This window comes from Wyeomyia smithii, chromosome 3, assembly GCF_029784165.1.
Source record: "Wyeomyia smithii strain HCP4-BCI-WySm-NY-G18 chromosome 3, ASM2978416v1, whole genome shotgun sequence".
Lineage (NCBI taxonomy): Eukaryota > Metazoa > Arthropoda > Insecta > Diptera > Culicidae > Wyeomyia > Wyeomyia smithii.
The window spans coordinates 174,504,159-174,531,139 of record NC_073696.1 but is presented as its reverse complement, the minus strand read 5'-3'; the positions used below and the strand labels follow the sequence as shown (position 1 = coordinate 174,531,139).

Genomic DNA, 26,981 nt, shown 5'->3' with positions numbered 1-26,981 from the left:
TTTAGAAACTTCAATTTAGCCACTGGTGGGCTTACTCTTACAAACTGAAGCACATCAGAATCACCTTTCAAAATGGACGTCGTTATATGCGACGTTACTCAGAAAGAAGCTATATGACGGGAACCCAAAAAGTGAGTCAAAGTTACTCAAAACCAAAAAGGACCTCTACTCATTTTTGGAGGTCTACGAACATCGTTCTAAACTGAGTCAGAGTTGCTCAGTTCATGAGTTATTATTTACGAGCGTGTATAGTAGCGAACCTATACATTAGAGAAATGACAAGACACTCACCGTTAAGGCAACTGTCAACATCAAAACGGCCGAGCTGTATAAATTTGCATTGCCGTTATACGTTTTGATGATGATAGTTGCCTTAACGGTGAGTGTCTTGTCATTTCTCTAATGTATAGGTTCGCTAGTGTATAGCGAGGAATGAGACCAAAGACATGCCTTTACATCTGGCATCCCTGATTTGTAGTCACTGTAGGGATGGGCGATACTGACAAAAGTATCGATACTTTGGTATCGCGATTCTTTTATGAACTTCGATACCAGGTATCGGTTGAAGGAGTATCGGTTATCGGTGCTTCGATAGTATCGGTATCAGACCTACATTTTTTTTTGAAAAGCGTCGTTTAGAAAGTATCGATACCGGTACTCATTTCTCGCGGTGAGTATCGATGCCAAAATACTCGATACCGCGACCCCTAGTATCGATACCGCTGGTATCGATGCTAGTATCGCCCATCCCTAAGTCACTGTTCGCCGTTGTTTAGAGATATAAGTTAATGCTTACGTTCATTTGTGTCATAAACTAAGTTTTTCTGGAAAACTTTTCAGCAAAAGGGTATGTTGCTAGACAATTTCTAGTTGTGTTTGTTTGCAATTGCAATTATTCACGGATTGTTGACGGTCGTGGATACTGCAATAATTGAACGTTTCACATCTCCATAAAAATGCCAGAGAAAAAGTTGCACATAGGGTAGAAATTGTATTAGTAATCACTTGCTTCAGCCCTATGATTGTGTGAGTGCATTTTATGTTTTTACACTGTTACAATATTTTCAACTGTGCGCATAAATTGCTTGAAGAAAAGTCAAAAATTCGATTTCACAAAATTGTTTTAATGTGTTTATGTGCAGTAGAAGAGCAGCTGTTTAATGTAAGCAACAAAATTTAAAGTTCAGTACACGAATGATGTTTATCTGGATTACACAATTGAGCGGATTCTGTGGATAACTAATAGGTCAAAAGGTAATTAAAATTATACGCTAAAAACTTACAGGCCAAGTGCTGATTAGAAACTGTTTCTACTGGTCTAATCAATTAAAATCTATTCGTAATGCTCAACAATAAAACGTCACGTTTTTTATGAAATTTTGTGCACATAGAATCCAAAGTTGTGTAATAAAATTTTTAGGCCAATTGTAAAAATTGTGTCTAACTATTGTCAGTGTAAAAACAACATTCTAACATAAACCTCGAGAAACACCGCTTGTGATTACCGAATGAATGAAGTAGGTGCAATAGGTGTTATAGATAGCTTTTCTTACAGTTCTTTGTTTTTATAATTGACATTTCATTTAAGGAGGAAATCTTGTTAAACTTTGAGAACACATATGCATACAGCGCTTTCAAAGACCCACTTCCTAATCATTTTTAACAATCAATGGAAAAAGTTTTTTGTTTATTTATTTTGATTTTTACTAATGCAACATGCTTTTTGTTTAAACATAATTGGTTCCTTCGAAAGTGAAAATGAAGGCGGTGAGATTGTGCCAAAGACAAAAAGTTGAGTTTAATACCTGAAAAATGAACAGCAGTGTATCGAACAATACACATGAATAACATTATGAAATAGTAAGTGTAGGGTCGAGCATATACCCCGCGGATTATAAAGGGACATGAGGAGGTTGACCAGAAACTACATGTAATACAAATTATGAAAAAATGTATGACCAGATTAATCCGAAGGGTAGGAGGATATCCGGAATAACCAGTATTGAGAACGTAGTTTATAGATAGCATCTTCAAAAATAATGGCGTCGCCGAGTTTCTTTGAAAAGATAAACGTTGGGGCATGAAGCCTCAGATGTTTTCTTTTCAATTAGTTTTCACCATTGTATATTTTATTGCAAGGCTAGTAGTGTCACTTTTTAGTGACTTGACAAAATTACTTCGAGCCTAGTACCAAAAACTCACTCAAGTCACTATTTTACAACCAAATGGTCAATTAAGTCACTATTTTAGCTTTACATGAGTAAAATTAACGATTTCTGTGTAAAAAATACAGCGGAACAGTGCTTTTTATTTAACGAATAATTGAGCACTGAACCGATTAGACTTTTCTGTTAACTGTACCATCACGAAAGCTTCATGCCACCCAATGTTCTCGAAACACTCTTTGGAGTGATCAGTACACAGGGCCTGAAAAATCAGGGAATGTCAGGGAATTCCATGTTTGATCAGGGAATCTCAGGGAAAACTGAAAAACAATCAGGGAAATATTTTTACCGAGACACGATTCTTTTTTAAACGGTTTTTCAACGCTATAACGTTTCTTTAGCATAAAAGTCTAATACGTGACTTTATTGTTTGGTTTTCCATTCGATCGAATACTTTTTTCATTGGGATATCAGAGTTCCGCTCATCTACGTTGCATTTTTTTACTCTAAATGCTGAAAAATATCAGGGAAATTAATGTTATATTCCAAGAAAAATGAGGGAAAATCAGGTAACTTATTTTGAAAATCTTTTTCGTCGCCCTGAGTACAGTGTCAATACGAACAAACTGTGTAAGAATAAAAACTACTAAAGTAAAGGCTTATTCTGAAAGCCGTACGCGTCTTTAATCAGTGTTGTGCCTGAAATTACGTAACTAGATTGATTTCCTTGTCTTACATCGACTGTACTTTCTTGTTTTTCCTGATTGAAAAGGAGTGAAAAATTCGAAGTTATGGGTCGTACTACAGAAGTTTCGACGACCAACTCATCTCATTTGAAATACATGGGCGAGTTGAGTAAATTTGACTTTTGTAATAGATCTTATATTCAGCATCCTCGGCCTCAACTCGTTGGTTACTGAACACGTAAACATTTGAAATCTAATAATTATAGCTATACCGTAAGGCGCCCTAATTTTGCGTGGTTCTCAATTCTGCGCACTTCGTATTAAAATGTTAAAAAAATATCAATTAAAAGCAGATTTTCAAAAATTAAGTTTGGAAGTGATTTCCTATTTTTTTTTTTTCATAAGGGGGGATGTTTGTAATGATTTATTTATGTACTAATATCTATTCAGAATTAATACTGTGTGTTCTGCCACAAATGGTGACATTTCAACACTATTATATATAAGTGATTTCCTATATATTAACTGTTAACTTTCTGCTTATGTTTCCTTTCTCACTAAACGGCATCATAATTTTGGTACGAAGTGCGCAGAATTAGGACGCCTCACGGTACATTTCATAATCCCTACATAATTACAACTACCTTAAGGCGCCCTACTTGGTATTAAAATGTTAAAAAATATCAGTTAAAAGCAGTTTTTCAAAATGATGTTTGGATGTGATTTCTTATATATTAACTTTTAACTTTCTGCTTATGTTTACTTTCTTACTAAACGACATCAAAATATTGATACAAAGTGCGCAGAATTAAGAGCCGCGCAGAATTAGGACGCCTCACGGTATTTCAACGTGAAATAACGGTAAAGATTTTACTCCGATTTGTTTCAACGAGAACCAATCATATCGCGTCCTATGTTCTAAACATATATCAGAAGATATGTCAGAAGGAATACTATCTATTCAAGGTTTAATAATGAATTTTTCAGTTTGAACTCACTGGCAAGGTTTCAGTATATATTAGGTGTGGTGGGTTAGTAACGGAAGGCTGAAACTCAAAAGGCTGAAACACGAAAGGCTGAAAAGTATGTATCATATACGAAAGGCTGAATGCACAAAAGGCTGAATGTACGAAAGGCTGAAAGTTTTGTAATCGACGGCCTACTCTCCAAACCTCACCACCCCTAGACAATCTACCACTTCGTATGCCCTTAGGGGCCATCCACATACCACGTGGACAGATTTTTAACGATTATTACCCCCCCATTATGAATGAAAATATACAGATGTTGGCGGCAGTCTGATAATCAACACAAATAGTTCATACAAATGATAAAATCGAAAATAAGAAACTTTTTGAATTTTCAGCCTAATGATTTTCAGCCTTTCGTGGTTCAGTCTTTCGTGTTTTTCAGCCTTTTGTTGTTTTTAGCCTTTCGTGATTTCAGCCTTGCGAGTTTCAGCCTTACGTGTTTCAGCCTTTCGTAGTAGACCCGGTGTGGTATAGGTACGCTTTATAAAGTTGTTATAGACGTTCAAAACTTTTTGTATCGACAAAAACATTTAAAATGCGTTTTTCTCGATTTTTAATTAGTCCATTCTTAAATTAGGGGCAATGTTGCAGAAAAATGAGAAAGGAAGGATTCATGGAAAACCTGAGAGTAAACATCAGTGTGTCACTGGACGATTGGCCTGATTCTATCAAAATTCAAACCTAGGACTATACGCTTTTGATGTGGACTCTCTAGTTTGTAACAATGAAGCCTAGAGGGTATTACATTGTTTAGTCCTACGGTATCATTTCATACACCTCCTAGGGCTGTAAACCTTGCAGAGTTTCTGATAAAGTCACATATACATAAACAACATCAAGGTTTCTCGAATTTTATAGTCAGGCTTTATATCTGAAGAGCTACAATTAATGATTATGACAACATTTTGTTATTTTCTGGTTCAATGTTTCAGCAAAATTTTATAATCATGCCATTATGTGTATGCCTTGGAGCTATAGAAAGAAAAAAATAGAGTCATAACATCCAGTAATTATGTAACAAAAACACCTGCCATTATCAGTAAAAATAACGTATTGGATGGAAACGATGGAGACTGCTAATACAACTACCCTTCCGATGGGTACGAGTGCTGTCCTTGTACGTCCAAACACATTGCTGCCGCCCGAGAAAGAGCCAGTCCACTTTCAAGTCAATCTGATCGGGGCCCCTCCAGAAGTAGAACAACTAATCGATCATATTAAAGCGGTGGCAGAGCAGTTTCTTTATCACTGGAAAACGTTTCCAATCAGTAAGTATTTACAGGAAAACTAAAATACCAAAATTCTAGCGTAAATCAACATAACAGCGCAAAAAAATCACAAATCATGTGAAGTTTACACTTTATTGGACAAGTATAGTAGAACAAACTCGATTCGTTCACCTTTGCATTTGTAACTTCTTGTTGGTTTACGCTAGAATTATTACAATTGATTTCAGCTTAATATTTAATTTTACATTTAAGATTTACCAGCACCACTCTCTGTAAGCCCTGGTGGTGGTGTTGGAAATGGTGGAGCGGTGACTAATAACAATAGCAACATGACTGGCGCTAACAGGAAATCACGGCCGATAAATCTACGTGATCTTTTTATCGCACCACCGTTTGATGAACTTGATGCAGTTGCTGCGGATGGATCGGGTGAACCTCGTCTACTGAATACAGCTCAGCTACGATCTCTGCGCGAAAGAGGGTGTGTAGTATCAATATATATATATATATATTTTTTTTATTTTCTTGTGTTCAATCTTAGTAAAAGCCATTATTTTGACCCGTAGAAACGTTAAAACAATCAATCACTTCTTAGCACTTGCATCGTATTTCGTGTTATATCGTATAAAAATAATTTCATTTTTGTTTTTCAACTATAGCACCTCGCGTTCTCAGTTTTTTTCGTTTTTTATTTCTTTTTACCTCAATAACCTGCAACACAGGACTACAAAAATTTAATGTTGTTCCAAGTTATATTAGGTCTACACAAACTATAATACATATATCGATTCTGTAAATATTTTCGTAAAAGCTTGCAAAAGGACAAATTTGGCAAACCGAAGAAATTAAATTTGGAACAATTGGACTCGATACAGCTGACAGGGTAATGATTCAGATATGTGATGTTTTTTGTTTTGCTCTTATTTTTAAGAATTTAGTTTTCGTTTTTAGCTGTATCACTCACTCGACCTGAGCAGACACTCTGTAAACAATAGGGGGATTCATGTCGAGCTCGTAAACAAATACCCAGCCGTAAAAATACTCACCTCCATTGACGAGTAATGGAAGATACGCAGTTTACGGCTCGGTATTCGTATACGAGCTCGATGTGAAGACCCCTAATATCTATCGGATTCGTATTTACATGTTTTCATGTTTATACTAAAGAGTCCTTGACAAATATCTAAACCGATATTGATCACAATTATCAACTACCTTCTGTTATTTTACATTCCTTTTTGAAACGGTGGTCAGTGTTTGTAATCTATCAATCATTATTGGCATGTAAATGTTATCTGCTTGTTATAACAGTCGCATTTTTTGGCGTGACCATTTAACAAAATTCAGCGTTTTCAGCGCTGGTACTTTCGATTAACTCGAATGAGCTCATATTAGAAAATAAATGATATTTTCAGATTTATATCAACTCTCGTATTTTCCAAACTTACTTAATATTGTAAATTTAACCGTTTATATAACTCTTTGAATGGATGCTGCTTGTAAGTAAATTTTAGACGAAACTTAGAAAACGAAATTCGTATTCGCATGAGTACCATAAGAACAAAATAGTTTTGATAAAAGAAGTTTTTTGGTGGTATTCTACAACTTTTTATATATTTGTTTTTCATTACTATTACTAGAAAAATATTAACTTTGAGTAATCAAACAAAAATTTTAAGCACTGGCGAAATAGTAAATACCATAAAATAAACTTACATAGAAAACGAAAGACGGCAAAAATTTCAAGTAATGCAAAACAGAAAACAGTAAAAGAATATAATAGAAAAAATGAAAAATGGTAATAACAAAAAAAAAACACAAATTGAAATTATGTTTGATCATATTTTGAAAAATACATACGTTTATAATTAATAATAATTATTATTATTTATTGTTTCGTCTTCGATTAAACCGTACAGACTACACTAACTAATCTCAATTCTATTTTTAAAAAAATTTTTGGAAATGCTGAAGTCGTAGTGATCACCAACGTCGTTAAAGGCCCTAAGGCAAGCGTTAAGTGGATTGTTCTGGCCGTACGTAGTTCTATGTGTTGGAGCCAGTGTTATGAAAACTGCAAGACAATGACAGCAAATTTTCAACTGATCCGGCTCTCATTGTATTGCACAGCTCTCTCTGCTCCCCACACGTTCGGTGAACAGTCCGACAGCAACTGACGACAGCACACATGCAACTTCATACGGACTGTTATTTTTCATCTTCATATGTCTGTTGGTATTTCCAAGCTGTCGCGAATGACAGCCTGTAATCTTCCGACATCCTTCAACACGAATCCGAGCGGGATGTCAGGTGATTATGATCACGACAGTAAGGCCGATGAAAGAATGAAAGAGAGATGGTGCGAAGCACGTTTTTTCTTACGTGGGGAATAATATCAACAATGGAAACGGTTTGCTATGTATTCAATATGCCACCGGCCTGTGAAAAAGGAGAAACGAAAAAATGCAAGTCGACGACAGCCGCAGCCGATCAGCAGACTGTCAACAGGAACAGGACATCCTCAAAATGAGCAAACTAGGCTGTCATGCCCGAACGAACAAAATACATGCGCAAGAATGAGCTGTCGTACAAAACACAAGATAGTTTCTTTGCCTTGTTTAAACTGTAGCTGTATGTGAGCTCTCATGAATAGCTCATGCATGAGGCTGTTAGAGTGAAGAGAGAGAAAAGTCGTCAGTATAGTGTCGCTCTCCAGTCATGTTCCTAAGCTTGGTTGGAGCAGCAAAGACGGGAGATCTTCTCAGTTGTCGGGGCGGAACGTAGAGAGGGTTTTCCAAAAGTAATTGCGGGCAGTCGATGTTCCCGTCAAGTATGTTGAAGATAAACACCATCTGTCACCTTTGTCGTCTTGTTCCTAGTGTTTCCAAGTTGATTAGTGCACAGCGAGCTGGATATTCTAGAAGATGAAGCAGGTCTCGTCATGGTAAATTGCGTAGTGCGAACCTTATGAACAGCCTCTGTATTCTTTCAATTTTACTGACGAGCGTTGTATGAAACGGAGCACAAATAGGAGCAGCGTATTCTAGAGAACTACGAACAAGGGTGCAGTACAGTGTCTTCAGAGCATCGATATCTATGAAATGCCAAGTGTATCGCCGGATGAATCCAAGAACAGCATATGCCTTTGATAAAATTAGTGTTACGTGGTTGTTGAATCTCAGTTTGGAATCTAGCGTCACTCCTAGATCCATGATGGAGGAGACACGTTCCAACGGGGTTGATTTTAGGGTGTAATGGTGATTGACTGTGGTACAGCGACGAGTGAATGAAATTATTTTACATTTCTTGCCATTGATGCTCTTTCCATTTTCTTCACACCATTGAAGGAGAATGTCTATATCGCATTGGAGAGCCAAACAATCGAGAATGGAAGTGTTAATCCTGTACATCCTCAGGTCATCTGCAAACAGCTTCTTGAAAGATAATATACAAGAACACAAGTCGTTCACGAACAATACGAAAATCAGCGGCCCCAGGACGCTGCCTTGTGGAACACCTGACCTGATTGGAAAGGATTCGGAACAAGTTGATTGTATCTTCACGAAAGCGTATCGATTGGTTAAGTAAGAACGGATCCAATCGACCAGCCAATCAGGAAGACCTAACACCTTCGTTTGTCGCAGGCACGAAGGTGTGGTCTCGTGTCGAACGCTTCCGCAAAATCAAGGTAGATGGAGTCAATTTGATTGCGTAGTTCAATCTCTCGGAACAACGTATTTGTGTAGCACACCAAGTTCGTGGTTGTAGAACGACGCTGGACAAATCCGTGTTGGAACTCCGATATCAAGGGTCGAACAGCATTCAGAACGGCTGGTTCTATGAGATCGACAATGTCATAATACGATGTGAAGGCCAGATCGAGCAGCCTAACGTTACCGTTCACATATGAATTGACCTGGCTCAAGCCAATTGCAAGCATTTCTTCCACGAGAGTTTCCTCTTGCTCGGTTGACGCATCCGAAGGTAGATATCTGTTGATATCCTCGTCTAAGTTCCATTGTAAATCAAGTAGATTCGCCCAGAGTCAAGATGATGTCATCGTTCGTAGACATCTCAACGATGTTCCGTACAGCTGTGGTATGCAACTTGTACACCTCTGGACTAGACGTCGGCCGAATATAGATTCCAGATATGAACATAAGGCGACTCTTCAGCTTAATCTGAACAACAACCTGCTCAAGAAAATCACAATCATGCAACGGAATCAGGGAATCAGGGTGCTTTGGTGTTGTAATTTGACTGCTATGAGTGTACCACCTCCTTTGGATAGATGACTTGAAGCCTCATTGCGATTACATCGGAAGATTTGGTAGTCCTGGGAGAGCTCGCAGTCCGGAATATCCGGGCGAAGCCATGTTTCGATCAGAACCAGAGCGTCGTAGTTGCAACTAGAGAGACGTAATCGAAGGTCGTGTGTTTTTGTACGAAGGCCTCTGACGTTCTAGTAGTACACAGTGAAGACTGAATCAGAAGAAAGTCCCGTTTTACTGCTATCCACCCGTACCTTTGTAGCCGTGGAGCGATTTCGTGGTCCAGCTTGCGGGTGTTGCTAGATATAATATTTTTTATTTATCATAGATCGGTTAACAAATCTAGAGGCTAGAATTTTAACCCACAAAACTTCGTCTTTTCAATCGATCGATAAGGAGAGAGTGATTGATTGATTTATTTGATAAAAGAGAGTGAAAATTCATGACTAGTTATATGCCATTGGTATCGACCAGAGAAATGCAAGAGAAAGCCGGGAATTAAATTCCTCCGGGAAAAAGTGACAAAAAATCGGTTCTATTAAATTGGTTTCCCGTTTCATTGTGGAATTGCACAGTTTAGTCCGAACGAGCAATAGCGAGTAAAGACAGCATACATCTCAGACAATCGAGCCGTAGGTCGCAAGTGGTTTATGGAAACGACAGATTTTGTTCTGTAACTGATCAAATAGTAACCTTTTTTGAACGGGCAAATTTACTCGCAAAAATACACGTAACTTTTATTAATTACCGAATCAAAGAAAAAAAAGAATGAAAGCAATAGCACAAAATAGCATTATTAGCCCATAGAAACGTCCATGCAAAGTTTCAGCCAAATCAAAAATAGTCGATTGAATTGGTTGCTCGTTTTTTTTTTCAAAAAAAAAAAATGCACTTTATTCCAACATCTCCATTCATTCAGTTATTTTCATTTTGTCTTACGACCACATCTGACTTTCGTGCTTAAAGATCGGTTCGAACGAATTGGGAAATGCTGTTCCTATTTTCGAATGAGCTAAATAAATTCACATTCTAATTTATCGAAAACAACAGCGCAAATTTTCAATAAGGAGCGTTCCGAAGCATTTTAAATTAGTTTGTTATACCTAGTTTGCTTTATCCGTTTTTTTTCAAAGAAATTTTTAATATAACTTTGAATGATTTTTTTCTTCTGTCTCTTCTTTACCAAAAAGGCATTTAGCAGCCAATTTATGATCATATTATATTTTATTATTTTCTATCTAATTAAGGCGTCTTGAACATTATTTCCATTGTTGGTTTTTTCCTGCCTTTAGAGATTTCGATCAGCCTTCAAGCGTTTGAAGCGTTTTGAACTGAATTTAGGATTCATTTTCTTGCCTTTCTCTTAGTTATTTGAATGAAGTGATTTCAGTTTTTTCAAGCTACATTTATCAAAGTTTACATGCATTTCAAATTAAACTTGAATAAGTTTTTCTTAACATTGTTTTTTTCTGGTTTATACTTGTTTTTTTTTTTTTTAATTACACTATGGTCGCTTTTTACGCGGTTTTTTTACGCGGCTTTTTTACGCGGATTCCGGAATTTACGCGGTTTTTTTACGCGGATTCCGGAATTACGCGGATTCCGGAATTTACGCGGTTTTTTACGCGGATTCCGGAATTTACGCGGTATTTTTTTGCCCGGATTTCGGTTCCCCTTCACTCGGAATGCAAAATTAACGATGGTTTTTTTACGCGGATTCCGGAATTTACGCGGTTTTTTTTTACGCGGATTCCGGAATTTACGCGGTTTTTTTTACGCGGATTTCGGAATTTACGCGGTTTCTTTTTACGCGGATTCCGGAATTTACGCGGTTTTTTTCTACGCGACACGTATCCCCCGCGTAAAAAGCGACTTTAGTGTATTAGATATTAACTTGAGATCAATTTTCAAGCTGTTTTTCTGGTTTCAGAAGCGTTTCTTTGCTCATTCGCTGGCAGGCATTTTTGCTTAATTGTGATCATGTAATTTTTCTGATCGTGCTGTTTTTTTTAAGTTAGAGATATGTATGAGAACATATTTTTTTGACTTGTTTTCGTTCGCGTTCGCGGAGTTGTTAATCATAAGTAAATTTTGTTATTCTATAAATGTAATTTTTTTATTACTTTATTATAATTTTCTTTTTTGATCTCAATTGTTTTGAAAAGTGATGCTTTTTATTGGACCCATTTAGATAAAAAGGTCTAACTGTTTATAATGGTTTTCTTACCTTCAGATAAGTTTTTAAATTGTTTTACCCCCCTTTTACGTGTTTTTGCTTAAAGTTATATTTGGGAATATTTTCTTTTCGACTTCTTCTGGATTCATGGGATGTTTTCCACCATAATGTTTTGTATGCTTTCATTTTACTTTTCTGAACTTTTTGAAATGATGATTTTTGTGTCCACGTGGAATGTGGACGGGGCCCAATTTAGTATGAATGTGATTCGAATGAAAACAAGAATATGGACCAATATTAGAGATTCTTCACAAAAATAAGATATAAGTGTAACTGGTTCTACAAGTTTCTCTGGATAACATCAATCTGTTGAAATCTACTATTAAAAAGATTTTCAAACGCATTACATTCTTGTAGTTTTGTTCCTTAAAAAACTATTTTCGCTGGAAAATAACGAGCAACTTAAAAAAGTTGTCTTTTCATACTTAATTGTAATTTTCTGATTTTATAGTTAAAATACCTCAAAAACGGATACATTTAGAAAGTCGATTAGGAATTTAATTCTATTGAACATGTTCAAATTTTCAAAATCGGTTTTATATTCCTCCGTCTTGGATAAAGCTATCAACAAATTTTGTTAGAACCTTTCCTTTATTAGTTTTTTTCTTTTATAATATTTTTTATGCGGAAATATTTTTTCCGCAGTATATAGGTACAATGTATTATTGTTTTTTTCTTCAACTCATTCTTCGACAGTTTTTTTATGTGACCGAAAGATTTTGAGCTGCAATGCTTTTATTCAAACGCAAGCTGAACCGCATATCTACGTCATTTTGATAAACAATCTTGTTTTTGAAAAAAATCTTCACTTGTGGGAAATACTCAGTTACTAAGTGAAATACATGTACCGTGGAATGTGGTGAAATTGATCAGTGGGGTGACTTTGATCACCTGAAAATTCGTGATAAAAAATTCTAATCAAAAGATATTGCTCTTTCAACACTAGGCAATGTTAACGTGACCTTAAACGCTACTTTTGCATGATTCACATACCTGTCAAAGTTAACCCTTGCATGCCCGATGCAATTTTTTATATTTTCGAAAAATTCTTCTAACTCAGTCAAAACTCAATCAAATTTGATCAAACAAGTACTGAATTTACTTAAAGAAATCTTAGTTGAGGGTTAATTACGTTAAATTTGGAGAAGTGAGTGAAGTTTAATAAAAGCTCAAAAATGTAATTTTCAACAATGATCATTCCATACCATTAAAGAAATACTGATGAATTCGCAGGAAACCACAAAGATTTTAATTTCAGAGCTAGTTTTTGAGCTTTTGCAACGAACCGAATTGAAATCGGTCTAATCGATCAAATAAGAGCAAATTTAGCAACAAGCAGCTTGTGAACCAATAAACAAATTTCAACCCAAAATATCGTTATTTTCGTTTCCAAATCAGCTGTAAATGATATTTTTCAGTACAGAAATCATCATGTATTTTTAGCATATTGAAAAAAAGCACATTGCCAAAAGAATGTATGGATTTCAATGGTGATCAATTTAACCCCAATTTACCTTATAGTACCTTATAGAATTATCGAATTTATTTCATGAAGTAGACGATAGAAATTTCACCAATAGCCATAGAGGTTTACTGGAGCACATACCAGTATTTGTTTTAAAATTATACTTTTTCGGGAAAAATATGAATGAAGCTAGTTAATTGGAAATTGTTATAAAAATTGATCAATTTCACCCCGTTCCAGGTACAAAATTTTTATTCGAATTTGGACGATATGTCATTTGGCAAGGAAACCCTCATATCTCATACAATCATGCATGATTAACACAGTAGTGTACTTATTTGTCTAACCTTTATAGTTTACTTAAAATGGTTATAAAAAATGTTATATCTTGCGCAACATTTCCCTTGCAGTGAGTTCGAGGTCCCAAGTTTAAACTTTCCTGGCCAAATGCATCGTTGGCGATTATCCCAGTTCCTCCAGAAAGGTTCCATTCGAACACGTGACTCGCTGCTGGGAGACTTAGCCATGTCGGCCCGATTCATAGTAATCACGGCAAAAGGGCGTCTGTTTGGATACTTTTTCTCTGTTGCTCATGCCGCGCACGCACTACTGCAAGGTTTAACAAAGTTAATAGATATGGTTGTAGGTATGCAATTATGTTATCTAGCAAACGGCTCGTACGTATTAAAGTGATTTTATTTATGAGATAAATCGGAGAACATTTAGGTGTCGTGTAAATGAGCTTAGACTATGTGAGGAAACATTCAACTTCGAGGTAAAAAAGAGCACATGCTGCTTTCTCCGATACTGACATAGATTTTCGGTTTGACGAAGGTTTGTTGCATTTTGTAAGATAATTCGGCTCAAGGTATGATATTTAGGGTAAAAAAAAGATTGTAGCAATACCAACAGCTGCATGAAGTATGGTAACGCACCTCTTATTTGTCCACGCTAACAGGCTTGCTGTTGGATGTTCATAACAAGGGGCTCTTGTGGCTGTCAAACTCCATACATTTTTTATCTACCACTCATTGATTCTGGTACCCACTTTTTGGTTGGTTTGCCCTAAAACAACTGAAATAGAGTAAATGTTTCATAATTGTCAGTAGACTTACCTACTCTAGAATAAATATCCTCATAGATGAAAAAAAAACAAAAACTAAACGTTTGTTTGTTGTTGTTTGTGTATTCGATTACCTATTGAATTTTTTGCTTGCCAAATGCGGTTTTTATCTGTACAAACTTTGAGCTCATTCAGCGACTCCTAAATGTTTACGGTTTAATATTAAATTTTAGAAGTGACCAATAATGTTATTTTGACTTTGGGTCAATCAAAAATCAAAAAATCAATGAATTACACTTCATTGTTATCATATAAAAATGTCTTTTCGATGGTGTTTATTACAGGTGTTCCATCTTTATTGGCTCAAAATCTTGATAACAAAATTAGAGAAGAGCGTTGTCGTTTTTTGGTTGCCGAGTTGGTTTGTAGGGTAAAAAATGGAGATTATAATGTTAGTATAAATGATTTCAAAACGTGTACATCTTTCTAGAGCGAATATGAAGACTGTTTGGATGCCCTTTGTGGTTATGTAAGACATCAGCTTCGGCGAGCTACAATGGAAAAATTTGACGTTAACTGTCAACAGGCTCAGCCAGTACCTTATTTGTACGCTACTCCAAAGGGTCAAGATATTGATATGAGATTGTTTTCAAAAGATACTATGCGAAAAGCACTGCCCATTCTTGTAGGAATACTTGAGAAAGAAACCCGTGGATGGTTTCTACACTTCCGCGAACGGCTGATTGCCGAACTGCGGGAACGAAAAATGACAGATTCTGAAATAGAGGAAGAAGTTAACGATGCCGTGATGAAAGAATATCTTCAACGAGTATACACCTCTATTTTATCAAATAGTGATTTGGCAGACCTCGGCGAAAACATTCCTCAGTTGTTAGTACAGCAAGCACAATCTGTGGTTATAATGCACAAGTAAGAAACTGATAATAATGCGATAGTTAGAGGGAGGTGTTATCTATTGAAAAATTTATATATATATTTGTAGAGCTGTCGATAAAATTCAAAAAGAGCTGAGGAAATCTCGAGAAGAACAACAAAAGTTATTACAGGAAGAGCATCCCGTTTTATCACGAATATTACCTTGGCTGCGATCTAAACTCGAAGCTGCAGAACAAAATAAGATATCGAAGATTACATGGGGAGCACATGAAGAAGCATTGAAAATTGCCCAAAAGCATAATTTATACCAAACAGTATATTTTCTGAATCGTGATTTGGCATTCATGAAGGAGGTAAGTTTATTGAATCGCACTATTGCGTGCAGTGTTATATTTGATTTGTAATATGTAATATTTTCGTTTCACTTTTATGTTTGCAGAGAGAACCGATTCTTCTAAAAGAACTGAAAAATGCTAAAACTCCGACTAGGAATTTTCAATGGGCTTGCCGAATATGGTCACCAAAATCGTGGATTATTCGCCGTAGCTTCCAGGGTCACTCAGAAGTGATACCTACTGTTATAACTCAGCAAGCCACTTCGATTGTTACCCCACGCTCTGATCCTAGTCAGCCGGTGTTTCTCGTTGAAAAAGAACTACTACGCTCAACCAGTACAAGATGGCCCATGTGGCGCTTATTAAACCTTTTCCAACGCACATGGACCTGGACCTGGAATATAATGTTTTTGCTAGGTGTAATTGTACCCTGGTGCAGCCCAATGGGTCTTCGCTCTCTCTTTTGTGTTAAGCCATTTATGGCTGATTTAGAATTATCTCAGGTAAATGGAACTCTCTTCCCACGGAAAACTAGCATCACGCAGACTATGTGCTCTCGATTAATAGAGTTGTGGCGGCATATTTCTAAAGCAAGAACGCATTTTGAAACGGAACCGGATACAGGATTTGTTGGAAAAGGCATGACGAGACATTTAAATCGATTGTATAACTATTTTATTAAAGGCTTCCTCGGATCACTTCTTATTCTTACCTTGTTTCCGCTAATGTGTCTTAGCGTTAGCATTAGCAGTATAGTTTTCGCTGTTACTGCACCCCTATGGATGCCTTTCATCACACTTACGTTACACTTATATATGATGTTTGTGTATGATTTGGATTGTCCGGATGAAAGTCGTCGAAATCGTTATTGTATTTTTTTGGAAGCAGTCGGATGGAATATCCTAGTTCAAGGTTTACTTCAACCAGTAACAGCCATGCTGGTAGCTTTGGTACTTTGTCCAACAGCATCTATCTTAATTTTATTCGTTGGTGTTGCGAGATATTGGTTGCGACTTTTCTGGGATGCCGTAACTTTTCATTTGTTTATAAAGAAATGTGGAAGAGTTCCTGCAAGTGATAGTTTTGCTGTTAAACGAATTGCGGGACCTGGTTTGGCTTTGAACTATTATTTTTCTATAAAACCCGAACAAGCCTTGGCTGCATTTGAAGCAAAAATGGAACTTGATGAATTACAGGTTCGAAGTAATATAATACCGATTTCGTCTATTTTACGAATTAATCTTTTACTTCTAGGCTTATCAGCACTCACTGGAAACAACTATTTGTCAGCCGCAAAAGGATTACAGTCAGTTTGTGGAAGCGTGTTTTGGCCCCTTTTCAGCTCAACTTTCAAAAACAGTGGGTCCTTATAGACAACTAGAACGGGAAGGCCAAGATCTAATGTCTTCGTTGCACGAAAAATTAGAGAAGCGACGTAGGGATTTACAAACTGGTCTGACTACTGCCGTAAAGTCTAGAATAAAGCTAAACACGATGGAGTTGAAAATTGTTATACAGCAATCAGCGTACATGCTAGAAAAGTTTTACCCGTTTCATGTTATAGCAAGGCTTTCGATAAGCGAGGACGAGTTCTGGGATGCCAAGGTAAGTTGAATCAGTATCGTACTGTATTACATTATAAGAATGTATTTGCAGGGGCTATCCGTTGGTGATTGGGCCGGTTTAGCTGGATTGTTATATGCCGATATTTTCAGCTTAGATTTTTTGACACCTTTATCTGAAAATGATACACAATTTAAATTGGAGCCGCACTCACAATTGGATTTGTCCCGTTACACAGAAATGGTACAAAATACAAGCGACATAATGGGTATCAATGGTCCGGATTTACTAGGTAATGTGTATGCCCCCCGAGGAAATATCCAAGTTCATTCGCCATATCTGGAAGTTTCTGCTTTTAATCCTCGATCACGAGTAATGATCAATTCTCGTAGGGCGGAAAAGAGAAAGTATGCACAAGTTGATCAATATTCTTCGATTATATGTTTACGAAATTTCGATTTTAGTGATACATGCTCCGGTTTGACAACACCTAGGGTAAGGGCTCGTCGATCTCCTATACCCACAACAAAATCAGTGAACAGTTGGAAGCCTTGGAAACGAAAAGAGCATAAAAAACATGCAGCTGATAAATTGTTAATTCCGCTGCCTATTCCACATCCTGTCCATATAGCCATATCAATCTATAACCGCGATTCCGAGCATCCCATTCCGATCGAATCGGATATTTGTTGGGATATCCTAAGATCAATTGAAGAATGCCAAGGAGATTTGGAAGCAATTCTACGTTTCCGTGAATCTGGAGGTGAAGCAAATCGATCAATAGGGATCAGTGTCGACGGTTTGGCCGCCATAGACTCTAGTATGGACTCATTAGACTCCCAAAATTCCTCGAACTCCGGGACCAAGGATAGCATGGATATGATTGCTGGGGCTAGTGAAACTTTGCCGTGTACTAATAGAGAGGTAACAATAATAATGCCATCAACTATTATGGGAGCTATCGAAGCAAACAATGAAAGGTCATATACGGAGCAAGCTATTACTGTTCGAGAGGATGGCGAAGAAACACCGATCGTTGTACCATCCCATTTTCACTGGACATTGAGTAACTGGGGTGGTGGTGGTTCACGGGCGCAAACGGCTGCTGCAGCGCGTCGAAGAAACACCAGTTTTACATATAACAGCACTACAACTACTGTTCAAGATAATTTGAATAGTGCTAGTACCATTTCTCATAATGACGCACATCTAGAACAGATTCGTGTTGATTTAGCAAGTCCTGAGGATATATCGCTAGACACGGACAGTTCACGAGCTGTATTTAGTACCGCATATGGAACTACTGTTTGAAGCTTGATTTGCTTCTACTAGAAACACATAAGTTATAAGGTATTATGTGATGAAAAGCAGAAGCAGATTTATGTTTCTTGAATCGGGTTATAATTTTCAAACTCCACGTGCATTAGAAATGCATATATTTATACAATAGTGTTGAAGTTTTTTGTTTTAAAAAAAGTTTGTTTATTTTACACCTGCAAGATACATTTTATTTAAACTTAATAATCATTTAGTTCCGTTTTTTCGGTTTTTCTAGTCTAAGCCATGACCATTTATTGCTGCCAAAAAGTTAATTGGTTATGTACCTAAACGTATTGTGTGTTTTTTTATTGAGACATAACAGTTTAGATTAACAGATTACTAACTGAATGACATACATACGAATATACTTTTCCGATCGCTATCAAAGAGGTAACGTTTTATATTTATAATCTGTATTCAATTCAAAGGCATTTATCCAAGTCTATTACTGCAAACCAGCTAGGTTTAATGAAAATGTATGTGACGGTGACAATGTTTGTAAGCCGCTAACAAGTCGTTGAGGTTCATTGAAAAATTTAATTTTATGCTATCCCACTGTAATTTCCGTGCATTTTAAATCGATTATTTATTGATTTGGGTATTAAGTTTATATTGAAGTTTTGAATAGGTATGCTTACAAAAAAGTTAGCTTTTTCTAAAATTCAACCAAATAAAAGATTGTTATAGTTTGTCTGAAATTGAAGAGCTGTCAACAGCTGTGCGAATGTTGTTCCTCGCAGTGGCGTAGCGTGACTGGGTGACACACGGGGCGGAAAATTTTGGGTGTCACCACCTAGGACGCAGTAAAATTTTGAATTATGCGGAACACTTAAGCTCTGACAACTCTATCTAAACCCTGATTACTATAATATTTCAAAATAATGCGAAATTAGTTGCCTGATTTGACCTGAGAACGTGACTTTTCCTCAAATTGTTCATTTTTAGCAAACAATTGTAATGTTCCATTCTGCGTTGGCTTGGCAAACTACTTATTTGAAAAATAAAATAAAATCACCAGAACTTCTGCATAAACGCAGGTGACCAAACTATGCTAAAAGATGTCGATAGCTTCAATATCAGCAATAAACCATAAACCTGTTTTTGAGGGCCTCTAAGCTGTTAGGACCCTTTAATTTTCATCCATATGCTTCCATATCTTTCTGTTGTGATTTCTTTTTTCAAAATTAGGTTGAAATAGTAGAAGAAGAATGATGAGTTGCGTTTTTTTTTCTATTGCAAGAGAAACATTCTACTTGCGAGGACGTATTATCCAAAAACTTGTTTTAAAATATACTGCCAATCATGTTCAGCTCATGCTCGTTGAATACAATAAAAACTTCATTTCCGCTGTGATATATTCCAAAAGCAGGTCAATGTGACGGCATAAAAGTAACGTTGTGAAAACTAGAAAAATAATTTCAAAAATGATGTTACATAGTATAAAGCAGTACTTTCTTCATAATACTATGTTTAGTTGAGCTACTCATTTGCATGATATATTGAAAACAATGCATTTAAGGTCAAAATATGAAAATGTTGTTTACTCGAAGAACCAATTTTGCAAATGTTACAATTATGCGATCATGGGCAATATAGTACGGGAATATTTCGTCTCGCATCGTCTAAGGCTCCTTGATTAACGTTAAGATAATTTGCTGGTCTCATAAGCCACTTATCATATGTTCAAGCCTAGAATGCAACTTTGTACTTACAATAAACGACTAACTGCTCGTTATTTGGCGTTCCAGTTAATTGTTTAATTGAAAACTCGAAACATAAAAATAACAGAATTTTTCGATTCAATACTTCAACCAACCTAATTTTCAACCTAATACTGAATCCTGCTTACCTCTTCTTATAGCAACATAATTTGTCGCTTACAATTTTTTTTTCTCTCCAACCATATTGGTTAATGAATTCTCTGTATACCGAAACAAAAAATTACACTTTCTTGTCTTCTTTCTTCGCCATTTACAAGTAGTTTTTGACTCTCAGCGATGCATGGTCTTAATCGATCCCGTAAAAAACGTGATCTTTTTATACGTGTTCCTTCTGTGTTTCCCGGGTAAGTTTGTATAACAACTTGATTCCCATTTCACCATACAGAAAATATTTTTTTAGTATGCCGCGACAAATTCGATCATTGTGAAAAGTCACGCGGGTTGAAATTAGATTAGTAATCCCTTTACCGTGGAACATCTCAGAATAATATCAATGCGAATACTGTTAACTTTCATTTCTCAAACGGTAATTATTCCAGATTCTATCATTCCTTTTTCCAATGAATTAAGGCAGATTTGGCAATTGGTTGATGCATACCTACTAATAAAAGTTAAAACTTATCACAAACCGCAACCTTAATAGTTAAGAACATTTAGTAACTAGAAATAAATAAATTTTTTAAAGAATTTACACAGGAAGCAGCTCGGCTAGAAATATGTTTTGTTCAAGGAATAACTTGTGAATCTGTCCACGTTATTTTTATTGTTTTATTGGTTTCGTAAAACAAATAACCTACACATGACTAACGCTCTCTATTATTTTCCTTTAATATTGCAATAACAGAGATGTTTAAGCAACGAATGCTTAAACTATTCAATAAGGATAATTCTAAACGCTCATTTAAGTTCATATTCGAAGTAAAAACCAAAGATCAAATTGAATATTTATTCCCACTCTTTTTTTCTCGCATAAAAAATGGGAGTATAACGGACGTTTTTGCGGTAACATTTATTCAATCCTACACCTACTTTTGTATAACAAGCTTGAGCGTTTCTGTACATATAGAATAATATACATAGATTAACCATCCATAGTAAAAATCTTTGTAATGCGTATTTCATTAATATATTCAAAATAAAATGGTCATCATCCAGTGATGCACAAGTTTGCAATTGAAAAGTTTCAATCATGTGCTCTGCGTTTACAATAAATCCGAAATACACAACTTTAAATTACAGTTAAAAATTAGTAATTGTGAAATTTACTGCCGCTCCAAGAATAACTGTCCCATATTCTGTGCAAACCTTATGGACGCTGGGACAGTTATGCTTGGAGCGGCAGTTTAGGCTTGCCGTTTTCATAAGTTTGACTCTTATTTTTTAATTGTTCAATTGCCGAATAGAGAACGGTCAAATGTTCGAGTTTTTTTTTTTTAAACTCTAATATTTATTTAGGCCCAACCGCAAAGCATAACGGGGCCGAATATCTTTTGGAGTAGGGAAAAGCCAGCTTGAGTAGAGCCTGTATCCCGACTGCTCCTCCTCAAACAGGCATAAAAACCCTCTCATCTTTTCTCTTTTATAAATACAATTTAAAAATACATATCATTTAAACCTACGGCTAACAATAACAATAATAAATGAAGTTCTTCTCTGTATGAGTAAATATCAATTCTTAATACTATTCGTTAAGGTGTGATGGTTCCTTATATCTTTAGAAATCAAAACTTATATCTATGTTTGGTGGATCATGTCTCTCAGAAAAAAGCGATGATTCATGTGTCTCTAAAAAGATCAATAAAAGAAAAAAAAAAGGAACAGAATTAGTGTGAAACTTTTTTATGGAGGTTGTGTTGGAAAAATAAGAAGAAGAAGCAAGGAGATAATCAAATTCGATACTTGATATCTCTTAAAAAGTCATAAATAGGTATTACAAGCGCTGGGTTGCGGCTAGCAAGTGCATCCCGTACTTGCATTGTAAATGTCCCTTTCTGTTTTCGGAGAGAATCAATAAGCTCGGTCCTTGCTCTGTGGTACTTAGGGCATACGAAGACTATATGATCTATATCTTCGTACCCTCCACATTCGCACAGATTACTATCGACTAAGTTTATTCGATAAAGGTGTGCGTTTGCAACATAGTGATTGGACATTAGGCGCGAAATAACTCGAATGAAATCTCGAGTTAAATCTAACCCTTTGAACCAAGCTTTTGCAGACACTTTGGGCGAGATCGAGTGCATCCATCGCCCAAGATCGTCTTTATCCCATTTTTCCTGCCAGTTTGCCAGGGCCAGTTGTCGAGGCAAGTGAAAACACTCGGTATAGATGATCGGTCTATCAAATATATCTCCTTCTATGGAACCCCTTTTCGCTAATAAATCAGCTTCTTCATTGCCTGGGATTGAGCAATGAGAGGGGACCCACACAAAGCGGATAATGAAAGACCGATCAACCAGCACTTCTAATATCCGTCTAATTTCCGGAAGGAAATAGGACGGGTGCTTGACCGGTTTAATCGATCGGAGAGCTTCGATAGAACTGAGGCTGTCCGAGAAGATGAAATAATTGCCTGGTGTCTTGAGCTCGATAATTCGCAGCGAATTGTGTATGGCAGCTAATTCAGCTACATATATGGAGCGAGGCTTTGTCAGTTTGCGGGATATGTGATGATCTGTGTTAAAAACGCCATATCCGGATTGTCCATCCATCACAGATCCGTCCGTGAAAAAGGAGTTCTGTTCTGGGAGGTGGCCGAATTTTGCCGCAAATATTAATGGCACAACTGTTGGTTTAAGGTGTTCGGGAATTCCATGGATTTCTAGTTTCATCGTCAAATCAAATACAACAGAAGAATTGTTGAGCGATGTTGAAATCTCACGGGATGGAGCAACAACCGAAGGGTTTATCTCCATGGTCATGAACCGCTGGTATACTGACATACAGGGTTTCTGAACAACTTCCAAACACCTCTCATAGTTCTCGATTATCATTGGGTTTGCTATCTCCGATCTGATGAGGAAACGAAGAGCCAACTCGAAAAGCCTCTCTTTGAGTGGTAGTACTCCCGCAATGACCTCTAGAGACATGGTATGTGTCGATTGCATGCAGCCTAGAGCGATACGCAAACAACGGTATTGTATCCTCTCTAGCTTCAGCATGTGTGAGGCTGCGACTCCTCTGAAGCATATGCTGCCGTATTCTATTACGGGCAGAATAGTGGTTTGGTAGAGTCGTATTAAATCCTCTGGATGCGCTCCCCATGATGTTCCTGTTACCATTCGAAGAAAATTAATTCTCGGTTGGCATCTTTGCTTCAGGTAATTGATATGTTTTTCCCATGTGCACTTAGAGTCATACCATACTCCTAGATACTTGAAGCTAGGTGACTGAGTGATGGGTATTCCGGACAGAACTAGCTCGAAGCGAGGTGGTGGTCGCTTTTTTGAAAAGACTACCATCTCCGTTTTTTCAAGCGAGAATTCGATTCCAAGACAACTGGCCCAACCGGTCAGATTATCTAGCGTATTTTGCAGGCTGTTTTTCATGACTACAGCTAGAGTCGCCGTGACTGATACTACGCAGTCGTCAGCTAACTGGCGCATTGTACAGCCGTCCGTCAAGCATGTGTCGATGTCACTGATGTAGAAGTTGTACAACAGCGGACTCAGACAAGAGCCTTGGGGGAGACCCATGTAGCTTGTTCGTGTTATTGTTGAAGAATCGTGGTTGAAAAGTAAATGCTTTTCGGACAGCAGGTTGATCAAAAAGTTTGTTAATATAGGGGAGAATCCTCTCTGATGCAGTTTCTCGGAAAGAATTTCGATTGAAACTGAATCAAATGCGCCTGTGATATCCAGGAAAACCGAGGTCATTTGTTGTTTGCTGCCAAGAGCCATTTCCGCTTCTGTGGCTAGCAATGCCAGGCAATCGTTAGGGCCCTTGCCCCTACGAAAGCCGAACTGGGTCTCTGATAGTTGGTTAGTTGTTTCTGCCCAGTTGTCAAGTCTACGCAGGATCATTTTTTCAAGCAATTTGCGTATGCATGAGAGCATCGCAATCGGCCTGTACGAGCGGTGATCTGCGGCAGGTTTGTCTGGCTTTTTGATTGCGATAATCTTAACCTGTCTCCAATCTTCCGGAATCATATTGTTCCTGATTAGCTTATTAAACAGTTTAGGAAATCGTAGCTTGGCCGAGTCCGGTAGGTTTTTCATCAAATTAAATTTGATCCTGTCCGGTCCTGGAGCCGTATTCTTGCAAGACGCGAGGGCAATTGAAAACTCCAACATGGTAAATTCTGGTTCTTCAATAGCCGTTGTATCGCTGAATTTTTGCTGTGATGGGACAGCGTCTGGGCATATCTTTTTCGCGAAATCATAGATCCAACGTTCAGAGTATTCATTAGCCTCATTACTGTCGGACCTATTGCGCATTTTTCGAGCCGTATTCCAGAGGTAGCTCATAGAAGCATCTCTGGGTAACGTGCTTATGAAATTTTGCCAGTATGATCTTTTTTTCAGTTTGTGCAGTTTAGCCTGTTCCAGTTCCAGCTCTCTAAACTGATCAAAAAGTTGAATGGAATGATCTTTCCTGAATGCTAGGTATGCTCTTTTCAGAGTTTTTTTCATCTCGGTGCATTCTTTGTCCCACCATTGTTTGTTAGGGCGAATTTTCAACTTGTTCTCAGGGGCGGGCCTCGTCTGAGATTGCAACGCGCTATCTAAAACTAATGTCGCAAGAAAGTTGTATTCGTCTGATGGAGAAAGCTCGTCGGTTGTTTCGAGCTCCTGGGATATCATGTTCGAGAATTTTTCCCAATCAATATTCCGGGTGAGATCATACTCTACTTCGACTGTGGTAACAGACTGGAGCCTGCTCATAATCGAAATACTTATTGGCAAATGATCACTACCATGGGGATCTTGAATAATCTCCCATTTACAATCCAAAGCTATTGAGGAGGAACACATAGATAAATCTAAAGTGCTCTCTCGTACTGGAGGCCTTGCTATTCTTGTAGCTAACCCAGGTATGTTCAATAGGGTCATATCGAACTCGTCTAGTAAGCTTTCAATAAGAATAGCCCGGTTATCATCTCCAGATGCTCCCCACGCTATAACGTGAGAATTGAAATCTCCCAGGATAAGGCGTGGAGTCGGCAGCAGTTCCGTTATTTGTGTTAGCTGCAACCGGTTTATAATAGCTCTAGGTGGAATGTAGACTGATGCGACCGTAAGGCTCTCACCAGCAACTGTTATATGGCAAGCAACAATTTCTATGCCATCAATTGCTGGGAGAGGAATTCGGAAGAATGGGTAGCATTTTTTTATACCAAGGAGCACTCCGCCATAAGAGTTTCCTCGGTCTAAACGGATGATATTGAAGTCTTGAACGGCTAGTGTCGTATCAGTTGATAACCATGTTTCAGATAGCGCGAAAATATCGCATTTGCTATCGTGAAGCAGGAGTTTAAATTTATCTAATTTGGGGATCAAGCTTCTACAGTTCCATTGTATGATCCTTGTTGTCGATTCGTCACTTCGGCTGTCTGATTTAGACATCGAAGGATACGAACGCGAGGAGGGGCCATTTGGTGCTTAGTTGCTTACCCAACATGCAAATTGTTGGGAGCCAAGCCGAAATCATACTTTTAAGAGCATCGGATAAACCAAAAGTGGTGAATATCCATTCAACGATCATTTTGAATGAAATACGCCCATCAGTAGACGGTATTTCAGACTCCGTTGACAGTTTAGGGGTGGTAGCAGATTGTTTCCCTGGAAGTTTAGGAAACTCCTGATCGTAGTTAACTCTGAAACCAGGAGGAGTCGCTTTAGCATTTTGCTTTGGAGCGGAACCTTGTGGAGTATCAGTTAGCGTCTTCTTCTGCTCCTTTCTGGGGAGTTTAGGAGAAGATGCACTTGGCCGTTTTCGCACAGCTCCGGTTGACGGGAGTGGTTGATAATCCTCCTCGTCATCATTCGAATCATCGTTCTCCAAACTGAAGTAACGATTTTCTTCCTGCTGTAGGGCAGTCTTTAGCATCTGTGCGAAAGACTGCTTACTACGTTGTTTTGTCGATTTTTTCAGTGCGTCAAACCGTAGCTTATATTTTTCGCACGTCTCGACTTTGTGTGGGCTACCACCACATAGGGAGCATTTTGCTTCCTGTTCACTACAAGCATGGTTACTCTCCATGTTTTCCCCACACTTGCAGCATTTGGTTTTATTGCTGCAGTAGGTTTTCGTGTGCCCTAGCTGCAGACAATTTGTACACGACATGACTTTTGGGATAAAAAGTCGTACCGGTAGTCTTAGCTTGTACAGCTCGAAGAAATCTGGGAGCACTTTCCCTTCGAAGGTGACTCGAAACGAATCGTTCGGAGAGTAGCTACCCATGTTGTCCTTAGAGTACATTCTCCGGCACTCTAAGACTTTAATTTTTGGGAGGTTTGGGTTTTTGAAACGACCCGCTCCTTCCATAACTTCTTTCTCTGTGAGATCGGGTTCCGTTATGACGCCCTCGATCTCAGTTGCTCGAGCCGGAATATACACCCGGTACTCGATCGTAAAGTTTTGATCTTCAACAACTGCATTTGCATGTTGAAGATCAGAAAATGTGGCCTTCAGTTTATCGGCTTTAACTTTACAAACCTCTACCAAGCTGGTATATCTTTTTCGCAGAAGTTTACAAATCTGAACGACCTTTAGGGGTTTGTTTCTGGGCCGGAAGAAAACTACCCAACGAAGTCCAGGTTGGTCTTCCTTATATTTCTTCACCCGAACTGTTACATCATTAGTGGGTGGCACAGGCGAGACAGTTTTGCGCGCTCTTTTTCGTTTTTTTATAACGTCAAAGAAGCCATCTACATCGTTTTTCGGGATGTCAGAGAAATCCATTTCGGACTCTTCACCCCCTGAACCGGATGAGAGGTCCGGAGGGATAGACAATCCACCCGCCGCCATGGAGCGGCTGTGAACTATCTGTCGTTAAGA

The 26,981-nt window shown here is 37.7% G+C and overlaps 2 protein-coding genes across 6 annotated transcripts in view; one reads left to right on the top strand and one right to left on the bottom strand.

The window, feature by feature from the left end:
* Window positions 1-26,981, bottom strand: part of LOC129731026 (protein RFT1 homolog) — a 90,968-nt gene that overhangs the window by 59,112 nt on the left and 4,875 nt on the right. The gene's annotated exons all lie outside the window — the stretch shown is intronic.
* LOC129731024 (uncharacterized) lies at window positions 721-21,172 on the top strand. 5 transcript variants are annotated; one of them, XM_055690735.1, is made up of 12 exons: window positions 721-847; window positions 4,815-5,150; window positions 5,364-5,592; window positions 5,923-5,994; window positions 13,494-13,729; window positions 14,491-14,576; window positions 14,637-15,076; window positions 15,150-15,396; window positions 15,483-16,574; window positions 16,633-16,983; window positions 17,035-17,348; window positions 17,406-21,172. In XM_055690735.1, exons 2-12 carry the CDS (start codon window positions 4,940-4,942, stop codon window positions 18,250-18,252), a joined length of 4,125 nt encoding a protein of 1,374 aa, XP_055546710.1. In that variant the 5' UTR covers window positions 721-847; window positions 4,815-4,939; the 3' UTR covers window positions 18,253-21,172. The 5 variants fall into 5 exon arrangements, with proteins under 5 accessions (XP_055546710.1, XP_055546709.1, XP_055546713.1 ...); XM_055690734.1 differs by lacking the exon at window positions 721-847 and adding an exon at window positions 866-1,254; XM_055690737.1 differs by lacking the exon at window positions 721-847 and adding an exon at window positions 1,419-1,517.